The 18076-nt window shown below is 48.0% G+C and overlaps 1 protein-coding gene across 2 annotated transcripts in view; it reads right to left on the reverse strand.

The window, feature by feature from the left end:
* SNX29 (sorting nexin 29) overlaps nucleotides 1–18076 on the reverse strand; it is a 596058-nt gene that overhangs the window by 490010 nt on the left and 87972 nt on the right. For both annotated transcript variants that reach the window (XM_064362489.1, XM_064362490.1), the window contains 2 exons: nucleotides 10230–10305; nucleotides 8789–8871 (listed from right to left, as the gene is read on the reverse strand). In XM_064362489.1, the coding sequence (XP_064218559.1) occupies nucleotides 8789–8871; nucleotides 10230–10305 (159 nt within the window). The remainder of the gene's footprint in view (nucleotides 1–8788; nucleotides 8872–10229; nucleotides 10306–18076) is intronic.

Genomic DNA, 18076 nt, shown 5'->3' on the forward strand with positions numbered 1-18076 from the left:
GTTACTCTCTCACCCTCATCACCCATTTGTACCATCCTGGTTCCCCAGATTGGGACCCACAGGACTATTTAAACCAAAATTTTGTTGAAGCATTGTTGCCACAAATTAAGTTTTTAAAAATGACAATAGTTAAATAAAACTGGTAAAAAGAAAACAACATTTTCTTCACTATAAAATTTGGTGTTTGGCCAGACATAGTGGCTCACGTCTGTAACCCCAGCACTTTCAGAGGTTGAGGCAGGAGGATCACTTGAACCCAGGAGTTCAAGACCAGGCTTAGCAACATAGCAAGACCCCATCTCTACAAAATAAGCATTAAAAAACAGCCAGGTGGGGTGGCATGTGCCTACAGTCCCAGCTCCTTGGGAAGCTGAGGCAGGAGGATCACTTAAGCCCAGGAGTTCAAGGCTGCAGTGAGCCAGGAATGCACCACTGCATTCCAACCAGGGCAACAGAAACCCGGTCTCCAAAATAATAATGATAAGTTTAAGGCTCTCAGACCTGGATGCCCACACATGACTAGTCCACTGCCGCTTGCCCTGGCTAGGTGACAGTGGAACATGTCTCCTTAGGTAACTTACAATTGCCAAGAGTGGGCCAGGCACGGTGGCTCATGCCTGAAATCCCAGCACTTTGGGAGGCCGAGGAGGGCAGATCACAAGGTCAGGAGTTCGGGACTAGCCTAACCAACATGGTGAAACCCCATTTCTACTAAAAATACAAAAATTAGCCGGGCGTGGTGGCGGGTGCCTGTAATCCTAGCTATTCAGGAGGCTGAGGCAGGAGAATTGCTTGAACCCAGGAGGCGGAGGTTGCAATGAGCTGAGATCACGCTGCTGCACTCCAGCCTGGGTGACAGAGCAAGACTCCATCTCAAAAAAAAAGAAGGATTCAGCTGGGCGCAGTGGCTCACGCCTGTAATCCCAGCACTTTGGGAGGCCAAGGCAGGCAGATCACGAGGTCAAAAGATCGAGACCATCCTGACCAACACGGTGAAACCCTGTATCTATTAAAAATACAAAAATTAGCTGGGCATGGTGGCATATGCCTGTAGTCCCGGCTACTCAGGAGGCTGAGGCAGGAGAATCACTTGAACCCCAGGAGGCAGAGGTTGTAGTGAGCCAAGATGGTGCCACTGCACTCAAATCTGAGTAACGGAGTGAGACTTCATCTCAAAAAAATAAAAAAATAAAAAATAAAAATAAAACAAAAAAGATGAAAAAATAAAAAATAATGATAAACAAACAAACAAATAAATAAATAATTGGCAAGAGAATAGGCTTCAGAGTAAGAACACCTGGGTCCATTGCCAGATTCACCACTTACTATAGCTAAGCACCATGCCTGGCACACAGTAGGTGCTCAGTAACTATGTGTTCAGCTAGCTGTGAGGCCTTGGGCAGGGACTTATCTTTCTAAGCCTCAGTTTTCTTATACAAAAAAGAGAGAATAATATAATCTACAGCTCAGAAGTCTGCTGGGGGATTCAATGAGGAAACATAACTAAAAATACTTCAGCACAATACAAGGCATACAGTAAGTTCTGCCAGAATATACTGTTACTTTTACTAGCTTCTATTTTGATAGACCATTACTGTCAGCATTAGAATAATAAACAGACACATTTTATTAGAGAAGAAAGGCGGGGGCCGGGCACAGTGGCTTACACCTATAATCCCAGCACTTTGGGAGGCCGAGGTGGGCAGATCACCTGAGGTCAGGACTTTGAGACCAGGCTTGTCAATGTAGCAAAACCCCATCTCTACTAAAAATACAAAAATTAGCCAGGCATGGTAGCAGGAACCTGTAATCCCAGCTATTCGGGAGGATGAGGCAGGCCAATCACTTGAACCTGGGAGGTGGAGGTTGCAGTGAGCTGAGATTACACCAGTGCATTCCAGGCTGGGTAACAGAGGGAGACTCCATCAAAAGAAAAGAGAAGAGTGGATAAAGAATATAGGGCCTCCAAAAACAAATGAAATGCCACTCTCCTCAGACCTGCTGTTTTCTTAACAAGCCAATCGCATTCCAGAAGTTTGGTCTGAGGGTTTGTCAGGAATTGGTGGTAACTGCTGACAGAAGAGGAGGCAGAAAAGGAAAGCCACTGGCCATGAGGGTAACCTCAGAGAAGGGCTGAAAGGGCCCAGTGGGGAAGAAGACACTCACTGCCCTGGGGAGTTTCTTTCTTTCTTTTCTTTCTTTCTTTCCTTTTCTTTCCTTTCCTTTTCTTTTCTTTTTCAGACAGGGTCCAGCCGTGAAGCCCAGGCTGAAGTGCAGTGATGTAATCATACCTCACGGCAGTCTTGACCTCCTGGACTCAAACAATCCTCCTGCCTCAGTCACCCAATTAGCTGGGAATACAGGTACACACCACCACATCCAGGTAATTTTTTTTTATTTTTTTACAGAGACAAAGTCTCACTATGTTGGCCTGGCTAGTCCCAAACTCCTGCCCTCAAGTGGTCTGCCCACCTCAGCCTCCCAAAGTGCTGGGATTACAGGCGTGTGCCACCGAACCCAGCGTATTCATTGACTCTTAACTCTGATCCCAATGCTGTTCTAAGCACATTACAGTTATCTTGATGATCGCCCATGAGCGGGGTGTTGATCCTGTCCCTATGTCTTGATAAGGACATGGGCATGAAGAAGGTTGGAGCCACTGAGCTGGAACCTGAGTCCAGGCAGCTGAGCTTCGGAGTGTGCCCTCCCGACCCTGACAGCACAGTGCCTCCCTACAGCAACAGGCACAGCTGCAACTCCAACCAGGTACCATTCCATGTGCCCAAAACAAGAACTGGGAACCTACCTGCAGAAATGCAAGGTATCCCTGTGGCAGAATTATGGGTGCTTTAGTTTGCTCCAAACTGTCTTTACTGCTTTGCTAAATAATTAACTTTTTCATAACAGGCTTCTGTGTTTTTGAAGTCCCAGAGGGCCTTGCAGGAGAGTAATCATGTGGGTCTGAACACACCATCTTCTCTTCAGTAGTAAATAACCACAAGAATACACCCCCTCTGAATGCCTCAGGACAAAACACCATTTGCAATTTCAGACACACCTGAGAGGGGAAGGTTGCTGGGCAGAAGACTTCACAATTATCCCCAAGCACTGAGGATTAAATAACCTAGCTCTAGCTCAATTACAGTACAGAGGCGGCCACCTGCGTGGATTATTACATGAAGCCACAGAAGCCGCTTGGCAGGATGTAAGTGAAGCATTTGCTGCTTTGGGGGCAGAGCTGATGAGTTTCTTTGCCAAGTTCCTGCGGAGTTTGCAAGAGTCAAGTGACTGCTCTAGAGTAGAATCTCAGGTGCTTCACATGCTGGGATGGGATGCTTCATCTGAAGTGGGATGGGATGCTTCATCTGAACTGGGATGGGATGCTTCATCTGAACTGGGATGGGATGCTTCATCTGAACTGGGATGGTGTTTGCAAAACACTCCTGGGACAACTCATGCTATGGATTGAATTGCATCCCTTCTCAAATGTACAAGGTGAAGCGCTAACTCCCAATCCGAGTTTATATGGCGACAACGTCTTAATGAGGTAATTAAGGTTAATAAGGTCATAAGGGTGGGGCTCTGATCCCACAGGACCAGGGTCCTTATAAGAGAAGGGAGGTCAGGCACGGTGGCTCACACCTATAATCCCAGCACTTTGGGAGGCCGAGGTGGGCAGAACACCTGAGGTCAGGAGTTCAAGACCAGCCTGGCCAACATGGCCAAAACCAGTCTCTACTAAAAATACAAAAAAACTAGTCAGGCATGGTAGTACACATCTGTAATACTAGTTACTCGGGAGGGTGAGGCAGGAGAATCAATCGCTTGAACCCCAGAAGCGGAGGTTGCAGTGAGCTGAGACTATACCATTGCACTGCAGCCTGGGGGACAGAGCAAGACTCTGTCTCAAAAAAAGAAGAGAGAAGGGACACCAGGATGTGCCTGCAGAGAAAAGGCCACATAAGGACAGAGAGAGAAGGCAGCCAGCCGTCTGCAAGCCAAGGAAAGACGCCTCACCAGAAATCAGCCCTGCTGGCACCTCGATCTTGGCCTTTCAGCCTCCAAAACTGTGAGAAAATAAGTTTTTGTTTTTGTTTTCATTTTTGAGACAGAGTCTTGCTCTGTCGCCCAGGCTGGAGTGTAGTGGTACAATCTCAGCTCACTGCAGCCTCTGTCTCCTAGGTTCAAGCAATTCTCCTGCCTACACCTCCTGAGTACCAGGATCACAGGTGCCCACCACCCTGCTCCGCTAATTTTTTCTATTTTGAGTAGAGACGGGGTTTCATGTTCGCCAGGCTGGTTTTGAACTACTGACCTCAAGTGATCAACCCACCTCAGCCTCCCAAAGTGCTAGGATTACAGGCAGGAGCCACCATGCCGGGCGGAGAAAATAAGTTTTTGCTGTTGAAGCCACCCTATCTGTGGCCCCTTGTTAGGTAGCCCAAGCAAACACCCTGGACACCCAGACGGACCCACTCTTCCTACTCCTCTTGCATGTGACACAGGAGGTGATGGCAGGATGGGGGAATGCAATTTAAAACCACCTTCCTCAAAATTTCTAGGATTCCTGACCCCTCATCTGTGCTAGATGACACCCAGGGTAGACAACAGCACTGTCCTTGAAGACTTCCTAAAGGTACAGGCACCACAGAAAACAGAACCCTCCCAACCCCCACCCCAGCCACCCACACACAATCCTAACCACAGACCACGTCTCTTCCAAGTGTCAAGGGTCAAACGCAGACATGGTGACATTTTTTTCTTCAGAGATTCAAGATGTAACCTCTGGATATGTCCCAAACTTGCTCAAGATGCCAAATAATAAAATGATTTAGTTTCTAAAAAATTGTATGAGTCAAAACAAGGAAAACAATCTATGCCTCAGTCACTGGCTAAACTGGAGTGTGTTTAAGGGCATGTAATCAGCAAAAATACACAGGCAGGGCCAGAGACTTCCTCAAAGACAGAAAGCGGCTAAGGGAGACCCAGACACCATGCTCTATGGGGGCCTGAGAAGCAGCTGACAAAGCAAACCGTGTATCTGAGATGCTGGGACCTCACCCCCAGCCACAGGAACTCTTGGGAAACAGAATGTCAGACACTTGCTGGGGCACATAGGGATGCCTGCAGCCCTACATAGGGTGCCTACAGAGATGAAGGCTGGAAGGTGTGATCTCAGGAACTGCTGTCCTTTAAAAAAAAATGCCCATAAGTCAAAAACACAGTGTCTACAACAGCTGTGCCTCACAGCCAGAGTAAAGTCTTGTCCATCTACACCAAGGTGCAGCCCGCACAGAGACAGAATTGTAGGTGCTGGAAAGGTGATGAGGCGTTAGATCCCAGCAAGTCACAAGGTGGCTTCTTTTTCTCATCTACAGTCCATTCCATTACTTCCAGTTCAGCATCAGGATATCCTCAACACTATTTTATTTATTTTTTTTTTTTGGAGACAGAGTCTCACTCTGTCACCCAGGCTGGAGTGCAGTGGCATGATCTCGGCTCACTGCAACCCCCACCTCCCTGGTTCAAGTGATTCTCCTGCCTCAGCCTCCTGAGTAGCTGGGATTACAGGTGCACGCCACCACACCCAGCTAATTTTTGTATTTTTAGTAGAGACGGGGGGTTCACCATGTTGGTCAGGCTGGTCTTGAACTCATGACCTTGTGATTTGCCCACCTTGGCTTCCCAAAGTGCTGGAATTACAGGCATGTGCCACCACACCCAGCCCCTCAACACCTTTCTAATGAGACTCGCTGACCCCTCTCTTTTTTCTCTTTGGCTTATGAAAATTTATTTCTACTGTGTTTTCTCACCACCAAAATGTATCATCTTGGTCTTTCCTTCTTGCCTTGGCCCAAGGGAGAGACACTGACTACTCTGACAACCTTAAAGGGGACCCCAGGGATGTCACCAACAGCACAATCTTTGCGACCAAATCCAGCAATCAGAACTTTATTGGGGTTTTTATCCCTAAATTTGTTTTTCCCCTAAATTTTTATTTTAACTTTTTTTTTTTTTTGAGACAGAGTCTTACTCTGGTGCCCAGGCTGGAGTGCAGTGGCGCCCTCTCGTCTCACTGCAACCTCCGCCTCCTGGGTTCAAGCGATTCTCTTGCCTTGGCCTCCTGAGTAGCTGAGACTACAGGCATGTGCCACCACGCTTGGCTACAGAAGTTCATTGTTTTCCTCAACTGAAGTCAAGCAGTCATCACTGGGTACAGAAGCTGTTATTTCTTGGCCAGTGGGTCCATAAAGCATGGCCTGATGGCAGGATTTGGCTGTTTTGTCTTAAGCCCTACTTTTCCAGCACAATTCCCTTTCGGAGAAGCACTTCTGAAAGGGCTGAGCACAGGGGCTGCACCCGAATGGGCTTTCCCGCACTGCTGATCATACCACTTCTGGTCTTTCTGGTGACTACAGAGCTTCCCGGAAGTTTGAAGACTGAGATACTTGCCATAGGCTGTGGCCAAAAAGAAGCAGCACCTGACCCTCTTATGAACAATGAAAGCGGGTCTCAGTCAGAACCCACGACAGGCAACCACAGCCAGGCACACTTAGTAAGAGTTTCCTTCCATTCTCTTCATTTTACAGTGACCAGCTATTTCAGTCAACTCATACTGGTTCTCAATTTGCAGTAATGAGATAAAGTTTCCTTTTTCAAAAAATAAAGGCATTCAAGTTTGTTTAAGTCTATCATTAAAAGTAAACTATAGCAGACCAGGCGCGGTGACTCACGCCTGGCATCCCAGCCTTTGGGAAGCTAAGGCTGGTGGATCACTTGAGCCCAGGAGTTCAAGACCAGCCTGGGCAACATAGTGAGACTTACCTCTACAAAAAAAAAATAAATAAAATGAATAATAAAGTAAACTATAGGGTAAGTAAACATGCTGTGGTAAACAAAAGACAAGGGAAAAGCAGCCAGCTACATACTCACCCACCCTGTGTCCCACGGACCGAATGAGCTATTAACACCCGCTCAGCCAAGTTCAGGGCTGAGGAGCACCACGGTAAACCACACACGCTCATTATATAAAAAGTGCGGCCAGCCATTCCCACGCAGCAGCCTCATAGTGTCTGCTCACTTCCTGCTTCACTCTTGAATCAGAGAATGCTGGGTACCTCCCAAACTCCTTCTTCCTTAGCAACAAAAACTAATTTCCTTTTTATCGGGAACAACTGCCCCCTCTGCAGCCAAAGGGGGCCATGAGATGAATGCTGGCCCAAGACATGAGTGGAATACCGTGAGCACCTTCTAGTGAAGATGGGGGCTGCCATCGTTTTTGTACCAAGAGCCCATTCTGCAGTCTAGGAATGACCACGGGCTCCTTTTCAGGAAAATGTATTAAAATATATAAAACATACAATATCACAAAGCAAACCAATTATATCACAACAGAATGGTCATAACTGAGGGTCAGGCACAGTGGCTCACAACTGTAATCCCAGCACTTTGGGAGGCCAAGGCGGGTGGATCACGAGGTCAGGAGTTTAACACCAGCCTGGCCAAAATGGTGAAACACTGTCTCACCATTAAAATACAAAAATTAGCTGTGACGTAGTGGCATGCGCCTGTAATCCCCAGTACTCGGGAGGCTGAGGCAGAGAATGGCTTACACCTGGGAGGCGGAGGTTGCAGTGAGCCAAGATTGCACCACTGCACTCACACTCCAGCCTGGGTGACAGAGCAAGACTCCATCTCAAAATTTAAAAAAAACAATGGTCATAATTGAAGAAAATACGTTTCACTCAGAGCTAAATGAAACACATTGCCATTTTTCCCCTATCCAAGCTCAAGCCCTGGAATCCTATATGTAGAAACAGAGGAAGTCTCTCCTTTGCCCTCTCCTCTTTCCTCACACCTGGAATGAGAATGAAATGGCTGGAGCTAAAATGACTATGTTGGTCTACGAGGCAAGACAGGAGGAGTCCCAGTCTCTGATCACCATGGAGCCACATGCCGGCCCCAGCCTGCCTACCACTGGGTAGAGATAAATTTCCATCATGTATCTCTAAACCACAAGAACTTCAAGAAGAGTAGATCTGAATGGTTTTGTATACAAAGATTAAACCAACTGTCGGTTTATATAACGGTGTCTACTCACTTCCTGCTTCACCCTTGAATCAGAGAATGCTGGGTGTCTCCCAAACTCCTTCTTCCTTCCCTAGCAACAAAAACTATTTTTTTTTAAATTGGGAACAACTGCCCCCTCTGCAGCCAGGGGAGGCCATGGGACAAATGCTGGCCCAAGATATGGGTGGGATACGAGGAGCACCCATTGGTTTACATAATAGTTGGTTTATTCTTTGTTATGCAAAGCCATTCAAACCGCGTCTTCCCTGCTATATTTCTAATACGTTTTCTAGGTGGTAAAGTTGAAAACAGTTAAACCCTGATCATTAGCAACATTTAATCATCTTGGAGAGACACATTCTTCTCTCCAAGGTACAAAAATGAGTTCTCCAGAGTTACAAAGGAAATCCAACTAGAACAGATCCTCTGTAGCTAACTGCGTACGGGAGGCAAACCCTGAAACCTGGAACCACAGAATTCTATGGCAATGCTGCTTCACCCCAAAGCATGCTATTTAGCACACACATAGGCCCAAGCACAGTGCGCTAGCCATGGTTGTGGAAACCCACAAGCACACACCACACCTCCAGTCTACAGCCAGGGACATACACACCTGACTTTAACCACAGTCACATGGCTACAAGCCCAAAGGCACTGCCATGAGGCATGGGCCAGAAGTCATGCCAGAGTTGGTGGAGGTGGCCGAGAAAGTACTTACTAATCGTCATGGACTCCGGCACTGAGGCAGAAGGTAACAGGCTGCTCAGAGGACTTCCTTGGCCTGGAGAGCTAGCTTCCACACTAGGAAAAAGCAGGCGGGAGGAAGTTATACTCAGCCCCTGAAAGTACACAACCTCACCATTCCAAAAACTTGCAGAGGTCAGTTTACTCCAGTACCTCTACTAGAAGTTCTAGGACAGAAGCAGTCATTGGAAATTAGTCGGACCTCATTATCTGAAGATTCCGTATGGGGAAAATCATCTACTCACTGAAATGTATTTGTAATCCCAGAGTCAATACTCAAAATGCTGTCACAATCATTCATGAACATGTGCAGAGGCCAGTAATTCCAGTCCCTAACGTGCATGCTCCCAGCTGAAGTCGAACAGCTAGGACCTCGGATCTTACACCTTAAACAAGCATTCTCTTTGCAGTCTATTTACTGCCATTTTTTCTGCATTTTTTTTCACTTTTCTTTTTTTTTTTTTTTTTGCACAATCTCAGCTCACTGCAACCTCTACCTCCCAGGTTCAAGCAATTCTCCTGCCTCAGCCTCCCAAATAGCTGGGATTACAGGCCCATGCCACCACTCCTGGCTAATTTTTGTATTTGTAATAGAGATGGGGTTTCACCATGTTGGTCAGGCTGCTATCACCTCAGGTGATCCACCCACCTCAGCCTCCCAAAGGGCTGAGATTACAGGCATGAGCCACCACGCCTGGCCTTGTTTTTCACTTTCATTGGTGATTTTGTTGTTTAAAATGTCCCCAAGCAACAATGCTGAAGTGGCACTGCCTAGCGTTCCTAAGCACAGGAAGGCTGTGATGTACCACATGGAGATAATCTGTGAGTTAGAGATGCTTCATTCAGGCATGGGTTACAATGCTGATGGCAGTGAGTTCAATGTTAATGAATCAACCGTATACATTAAACAAGGTGTCTTTAAACAGGAACAGACATAAAACCAGGTTATGTATTAATCAACTGACAAAAATGTTGTGACCAGGCCGGGCGTGGTGGCTCACACCTGTAATCTCACTGCTTTGGGAGGCCAAGGCGGGTGGATCACATGAGGTCAGAAGTTCAAGACCAGCCTGGCCAACATGGTGAAACCCCATCTCTACTAAAAATACAAAAAAATTAGCCAGGTGTGATGGTGTGTGCCTGTGATTCCAGCTACTCAGGAGGTTGAGGCAAGAGAATTGCTTGAACTCAGGAGGCGGAGGGCGCAGTGAGCCAAGATTGTGCCTCTCCTGGGCAACAGAACAGAACTCCATCTCAAAAAAAAAAAAAAAAAGACTAAATCTGAACATAAATGTGAAGTAAGCCCTTGTCCTTTAATCCTAGAAGATGCACTCCTATCTTTAAAAAAGAATAAAATGCACAGCTCTGCATAGGACATTTCAATGCCAAAGGCAACTGGGTTTCTTAATATTAACCTGTACCGAAGTCCAGAATCCGGGAGAACATGGTCCTCTAGTCCTGTCCCGTTCTCCAGGCTACCGAGGGGGGCATCTGTGCGGAGAGAGCAATCAAAGAAAGAAGGTCACTTTTCTCATTCCATGTTCTCCATAAGACAAAGACACAATGCAGACATTGGCTCATCTGCTACATCGGTTGACTAAGACAGCTTTCTCCATCTCGCCTGCGCGCTGGATTTTAATCAGCTGTTTCCTGTTGTTCAGAGATCATCTCAGTCTTGGCATCAGTCACTGCAGAAATAGAAAGCCCTATATTTGGCTGGGCATGGTGGCTCACTCCTGCAATCCCAGCACTTTAGGAGGTCAAGGCAGGTAGATCACCTGAGGTCAGGAGTTCAAGACCAGCTTGGCCAACATGTTGAAACCCCGTCTCTACTAAAAATACAAAAATTAGTCGGAAATGTTGGTGCACATCTATAATCGCAGCTACTCAGGAGGCTGAGGCAGGAGAATCGGTTGAACCCTGGATGCAGAGGATGCAGTGAGCCAAGATCACGCCATTGTACTCCAGACTCCAGCCTGAGCAATGAGGGTGAAACTCTGTCAAAAATAAAAATAAAAAAGGCTGGGCACAGTGGCTCACTGTAATCCCAGCACTTTGGGAGGCTGAGGAGGGCGGACCATGAGGTCAGGTGTTTGAGATCAGCCTGGCCAACACAGTGAAACCCCATCTGTACTAAAAATACAAAAATTAGCCAGGCATGGTGGCAGGCACTTGTAATCCCAGCTACTCAGGAGGCTGACGCAGGAGAATCGCGTGAACCTGGGAGGCAGAAATTGCAGTGAGCTGATATCGTGCCACTGCATTCCAGCCCAGGTGACAGTACAAGACTCCATCTCAAAAAAGAAAAAGAAAAGAAAGAAGAGAAAAGAAAGCCCTATACTACCCCTTAACCTGTGACTTTTTTTTGAGACAATGTTTTGCTCTGTCATCCAGGCTGGAGTACAGTGGTGTGATCAAGGTTCACTGCAGCTTCAAACTCTCAAGCTCAAGGGGTCCTCCCACCTCAGCCTCTCAAGTACCGGGGACTACAGGTGCATGCCAACACAACCAGCTAGTTTATTTTTTCTTTTTTTGTACAGATGGGGGTCCCACCATGCTGCCCAGGCTAGTCTGAAACTCCTAAGCTAAAGAAATCCTCCACCTTGCCCTCCCAAAGTGCTGGGATTAAAGATGTGATCAACTATTCCTGGACTGTGACATTTTGGCCTTGAGCCACCTAGAATTACGCATGATGTCCATATTCAGAACCAACGTCAGTATCAGGGTAAAATAAATCAGCTTGCTGTTAGACAAAACTGCTCCTGCATGTAGTGCCTCAAGTCAGATACCAGGGGGCAGCATGGTCTAATTTCTGACAAAGTCTGCGGCTTTCTAAAAAAGCCACTTTTCCCTGCATTAAGTGCATTTAGGAAAGGCATTCACAAGAAGTGGGGCCGTAAGAAGTCTCTGGAACTGACAGGCTAGGGATATGAACAATTTTCACAAATGTATCTGCTGCTGTTCCAGTTTCCTTTCAGGAAAACATGCAAATCCATGAGCCTCGGGCTGCACGGTGACATTAAGGCCAGTATCACCCAGGAGAAGCCTTGCTTATTCAAGAAACTTCTTGGGCTGGGCAGTGGCTCATGCCTGTAATCCCAGCACTTCTGGAGATGAGGAAGGTGGATCACTTGAGGTCAGGAGTTCAAGACCAGCCTGGCTAACATGGCGAAACCCTGTCTCTACTAAAAATACAAGAATTAGCTGGGTGAGGTAGCGCATGCCTGTAATCCCAGCTACTTGGGAGGCTGAGGTAGGAGAATTGCTTGAACCCAGGAGGTGGAGGTTGCAGTGAGCCGAGATTGCATCACTGCACTCTAGCCTGGGTGACAGAGCGAAACTCTGTCTCAAAAATAAAAAATAAAAGAAATTTCTTAATAGTGAATGCCCCCTACGGAACCAGCGCTGCTGCGTCAGGGACAAGGAAGATGGCAATGGAGAGAGCATGTCTCAATTCCTTCCACATCCATCCTCCACGCCATGCCTTGCGTCTTTGCCTGGCTTACTCATGGCCCCCCAAACACCCCCAGCTCTTTAAGGGCTGAACTTCAAGGAAACTTACCAGGAAAAAGAAAAAAATTTTTAAGCCTTTTTTTCTACCTTGCTGTCTGCATCAAGTTATTGTGCTGACTCCAAATTCACAAAAAGTTCAAGTCTACTTCACCTCCCCCTTTTCTTAGAGGCAGGGTTTTGCTGTCACCCAGGCTGGAGTATAGTGGCACAATTATAGCTCACTGCAGCCTCTAACTCCTGGGCTCAAGAGATCCTCCCACTTTACCCCCTTGAGTAGCTAAGACTACAAGCATGAACCCTCATGCCTGGCTAATTTTTTAATTTTAATTTTAATTTTTTTTTTTTTTTTTTTTTTTTTTTTTTTTTTTTTTTTTTTGAGACGGAGTCTCGCTCTTGTTACCCAGGCTGGAGTGCAATGGCGCGATCTCGGCTCACCGCAACCTCCGCCTCCTGGGTTCAGGCAATTCTCCTGCCTCAGCCTCCTGAGTAGCTGGGATTACAGGCACGCGCCACCGTGCCCAGCTAATTTTTTTGTATTAATAGAGACGGGGTTTCACAATGTTGACCAGGATGGTCTCGATCTCTCGACCTCGTGATCCACCCGCCTCGGCCTCCCAAAGTGCTGGGATTACAGGCTTGAGCCACCGCGCCCAGCCTTTAATTGTTATTTTAGATACAGGGTCTCACTATGTTGCCCAGGCCAGTCTCAAGCTCCTGGTCTCAAGCTATCCTCCCACCTCAGACTTCCAAATGTTAAATCTTAATGCACATAAAACTCAATGAGAACTCTCAGTAAAGGTGGCATCGACTCACTCCATAATGGATCCTGGCTATCTCTGGCATTCATCCTCCCACCTGGTCAACTGGAATTGCCCAAGGAACCCCTCCCTCAGTCCCCCACCCCACCAACCCCTCCTACTTGGTACTCCCCTCTCTCAGCCTTCCTAACACTAATCTTCCGCCCTCCTCCCCACCATCTTTTCTCTGATTCCTGAGTGAAGGTGGCCCTGAATCATGGCCCTATGGCCCTCTGTAACCCCCAGCCAATCTGGCAAGGTCATGACTACAGCTCTCACTCTGTGAAGATGACAACACTCAAGCCCTCACCTCTGGCCAGGACCTGTCTTGAATCCCAGTCCCACATCTCTAATTGCCTTCTAGAAAGCTTTACTGGGATACCCTGCTGTGCATACCAATGGATCCCATCTTAAGTCATACTAGGCTACAAGCTCACAAGGGCATGGCACCCACCCTCCATGCCATCACAGAGCTAGAGGATCCAAGACCTCTCAGTGCCGTGAAACTACCTCCCTCTCTTTGCTCACAAGTCATGTCCACCGCCCCATGGTTCAAAGCCTCCGAACCATCTAAGAGGCCTTCTATAGCAGGTGTCCTGAGTTCTTTCTCATCCTTGCTAATCTAACTCATCCAGAGTCAGACCATTCCCCGAGGCAAAGACAGGGACTCCAACATGCACAGTGGAAATCCACGGCTAGGGCAAAGGCAGGGATCCACCCAGTATTCCAGACACGACACCCATGCGGACCCAGGTGATTGACCACAGGCCCCTTCACAATGCACACCCACGACTGGCTCCCACTTGTAGGCCTGACGTTCTGGGTGCACACATCATAGAAAGTCTCATCCTCAAGGCCCCAAAGACAGATACCATTATCTAATTTTACAGATGAGGAAATGAACCTCGAAGATTTAAGCAGCTTATGCAAGATCACAGAACTAATGACTGCAAAAGTTTGAACCCTGGTCCATCCAATGGCAGAGCTGGGCCCCGCATCCAGCAGGATACTTGAATTAAGAAGACCAGGAACCCCAAGCAGCATGCGACCAGTATAAGCTGAGTGGGAAGCACAGTCACGGCAGTGTCCGGCCAGCCACCGCAACACTGACGATCAAAACAGTAAAACTGCCCACTAAGAGCTAAGTGCTAAAACCAATCACATCAGATCAAGGCAGCGCTACCACAGTCCCTCCTCAACCTCAACAAGCAACTCCCAAGATCCAACGTGAGGACAAGGAGAAACAGAACTTTAGACTCAATGGGGAAAAAAGGGTTTGAGGACCTGAGGTTTCAAAGGAACCTAAGAAAGACCTTGGAAATTACGCATTTCCTAAAATCCAACACTAAATACAGGACCCTCAACGAAGAGACGAGCAGTCACATCACCTTGTAGTGATAGGTGATTTTTCACCCGTTTACTAATTCCACTCGAAAGAAACGTGGGTAGCCCTCCTTCCCTTGCAGCTGTAAAGCGATGTTGGTCAGTTTGCTTTGCTCAGATGTAGACACCACGTACTCCCAGAGGAACCATGCATGGTCCCCAATCCTCATCTGCTCATCTGGGGTCTCCTGTTGCAACCTGGGCTGCTGTACCCTTCTATGAATGGTTCTGTCACCCAAGAAAAGCAATTCCAAAGTGCCTCCCTAAACCACAAAGCTGTCTCTTCCAAGATTCAGGAGAATTCCTTTCAGGGCTCCCACTTCTTCACTCCTTTCTCCCTCCCAAGACTCAGCTAGAGAAAGCATCCTCTCCTTCTAGCCAGTGCCTCCATTCCTTGTCCATCACCCTCCCTTCGCCTTCTCTAACTATCCCCCCTGGCAGTGACTGCAAAGGTACCTGCACATTCAAAGATGACAAAGTCTCCTAAGGCAAGGAGCCCTCCATGTGGGAAGTCTCCCTTAAAAGACAAAGTGGCTCCAGAAGGAGAGGGAATGTCAGAATGTTGCTAAGGGAGGAAGATGTCCCTCAGAAGGGACAAGAGGCAGAAACAGAGCAAAAGGAATGGAGTTTCAGGAGAAATGCTGGCAGCGGCCACCTGGGCAGGCAGGCAGTCTTAGCATCACCCAGCCCCACACCTCCCATGGAAATGGGGCATCAGGACAGAAGGGGCTTGATGCAACCTGGTGTTCCAATCAGGCCACCCACTCCCTTGAATCTCAGTCCAACATCCTAACACAGCCCTGGAATAATGTTCCTTCCTATGCCATGTCCTGCCCCTGCACATAGCCCCCGGGCTATCCCAGCTCGCAAGCCCCCTGACAGCTTCATTACTGCAGTGAATGGAAATGCTGGCTGACGCCTGCACACATCATCTCTAGAGAGCGCAATTGACATCAGCTGGAGCTCAGGTCCCATCAGCAGTGAGGAGATGGAGCGGAGTCTACGAGCTGACAGCCGGATGTGGGACCACAGGAAATCTGCAAGGACTCAAGAGGCTGATGGAGAGCTACTTTCCCTAGAGACGCTTGCTAGAGAAAGCCCAGAGTGAGAGGAAGAGCTCTCGGTTCTCTAAGACCAAAGCCCAACATGCATGAAAAAGGTGGCCCAGATGTCTGATGGTTCAGGGGGCTCGGCTAAGATGCAAAGGAGCTGTTGAAACAATCAGACCACTCACTGCAAGCACCTCACGCCCTGCAATAACTCAGGAGCCCACTACAAGGCGCCCTCAGTGGCAAACAGAATAAGGTGAGCAGGAAATTGATTCATGAGACAAAGGCACACATTCAACACTCCCCAGGGGTCCTAGACACACCCTGGGACCACCTGCTCTCTCCCAGCCCCTGCCCCTCCTCAAATCACTTGCCTGCATCTACACTGCTGCTAAACAGGCAACAGCATGGTCACCATCCCCCTAATCTTTGGCTATTTGGAGCAAGAATGGTCTAGAGATGCAGGACTTCTGTGGCCTGGCCTGCAGACATGAGCTAGGCCTATCAGACTGTCACTTTTAGGGGACCTCAACTGAAACCCAGTGAGAAAGTCCAGTTGGTATGGGAGGTCATGTGACTGAGGCAATGGTATGTGCCAAGAAGGGTGTGAGAATGAACAGGGAGCAAAGATGGACTAGAAAAGGTCAGGCGCAGTGGCTCACGCCTGTAATCTCAGCACTTTGGGAGGCCGAGGAGGGCAGATCACCTGAGGTCAGGAGTTCGAGACCAGCCTGGCCAACATGGTGAAACCCACATCTCTACTAAAAATACAAAAAAATTTAGCCAGGCCTGGTGGCACATGTCTGTAGTCCCAGCTACTCCAAAAGCTGAGGCAAGAGAATCGCTTAAACCCAGAAGGCAGAGGTTGCAGTGAGCCAAGATCATGCCACTGCACTCCAGCCTGGGCAACAGAGTGAGACTCCATCTCAAAAAAAAAAAAAAAAAATGGAGAGAAGAAGAAGAAGAAAGAAGAAAGAAGAATAAGAAGAGGAGGAGGAAGAAGAAGAAGAAAAAGAAGAAGAAAGAAGAAAGAAAGAAGAAGAAGAGGAGGAGGAAGAGGAAGAAGAAGGACAGGAAGAAGAGGAAGAAGAAGAAGAGGAGGAAGAGGAAGAAGAAGGAGAGGAAGAAGAGGAAGAAGAGGAAGAAGAGGAGGAAGAAGAAGAAGAAGAAGAAGAAGAAGAAGAAGAAGAAGAAGAAGAAGAAGAAGAAGAAGAAGAAGAACAAAAACAAGAAGAACAAGAACAAGAAGAACAAGAAGAAGCAGCAGCAGCCGCCGCCGCCGTTGCCATCGCCGCCGCCGCCAGGAACAGTGGCTCATGCCTGTAATTCCAGCACTTTGGGAGGCCGAGGCAGGTGGATCACCTGAGGTTGGGATTTCAAGACCAGTCTGACCAACATGGAGAAACCCTGTCTCTACTAAAAATACAAAATTAGCTGGGCATGGCAGCACATGCCTATGATCCCAGCTACTTGGGAGGCTGAAACAGGAGAATCAATTGAACCCAGGAGGTGAAAGTTGTGGTGAGCCAAGATCACACCATTGCACTCCAGCCTGGGCAACAAGAGCAAAACTTAGTCTCAAAAAATTAAAAATTAAAAAAAAATAAGAACAAAAAAATAAGATGGACTAAGATAAGAGGAGATGGGCAAACCTCCATCAGGAAGCAGAGGGAGGCCACATGAGAAAGATGGCAGCACCCCGTCGAGAAAGCCCCCGCCATGCCAACACCCTAGCTCCCGGGCCATGGAGCTCTCACCAGGGGCCTTGGCATGTGCCTGGCACTTTCCCCATATTAACTCAGGGCACCTTCACTGTTGACCTCAGAGGGAGCTGACATAATCACATCCCCCACTCTCACAGGGCTGTGGTCAAGAGCAGATGAGTTCATCAGGGTCAGCCACGCCGCAGTGCAGTGTTCCATGGGCTTTGCAAATGCTGGCTCTTATCACTATCATCCCCATTTTGCAGATGAGGACACAGCAACTGACAGACAGGAAGCGCTCAGCCTCATTTTACAGCAGGGAATGCTGATGCTCAGTGCAGTAATGCACTCAGGCTTATACAACTTTCTAGAGCTGGGACTGCATCTGACTGGCCCCTGTCCTGCTGCCAGTGACTGTCCCCGCCCCTCCTCTGTGCTTGAGCTAGTTTGAGTAGGTTTCTGCTCCTGCCAAGTGACAGGAAGAGTCTACACCCCAGTTCAGAATTTCAACAGCTTCCTGAGTGACTGGTGGGCTCCCGTCATAATTTCCTAAATCTGGACCCAGAGAAGGGACATTGGCTTCCTAGAAAAACAAGGAAGCACCTAAGTGGGTCGGGCCAAGTCCTCTCTGACCCAGCATTGCTCTGAGGGCAGGGACAGCAACTGAGCACTTCTCTGAGCCAGATGCTGTGCCAGCTGCATTACATTGCACCCCAGGGGCAAGCTGGGCTCAACCACGTCCTCCCCATGGCCTGCACTAGCTAAAGAAAACAATAACAAACCACACGGGCATGCGTTCAACCATGTGGAATGGTAG

Source organism: Aotus nancymaae, unplaced genomic scaffold (assembly GCF_030222135.1).
Source record: "Aotus nancymaae isolate 86718 unplaced genomic scaffold, 86718_ANA_hifiasm-v0.15.2.pri h1tg000049l, whole genome shotgun sequence".
In the NCBI taxonomy this organism is placed as follows: Eukaryota; Metazoa; Chordata; class Mammalia; order Primates; family Aotidae; genus Aotus; species Aotus nancymaae.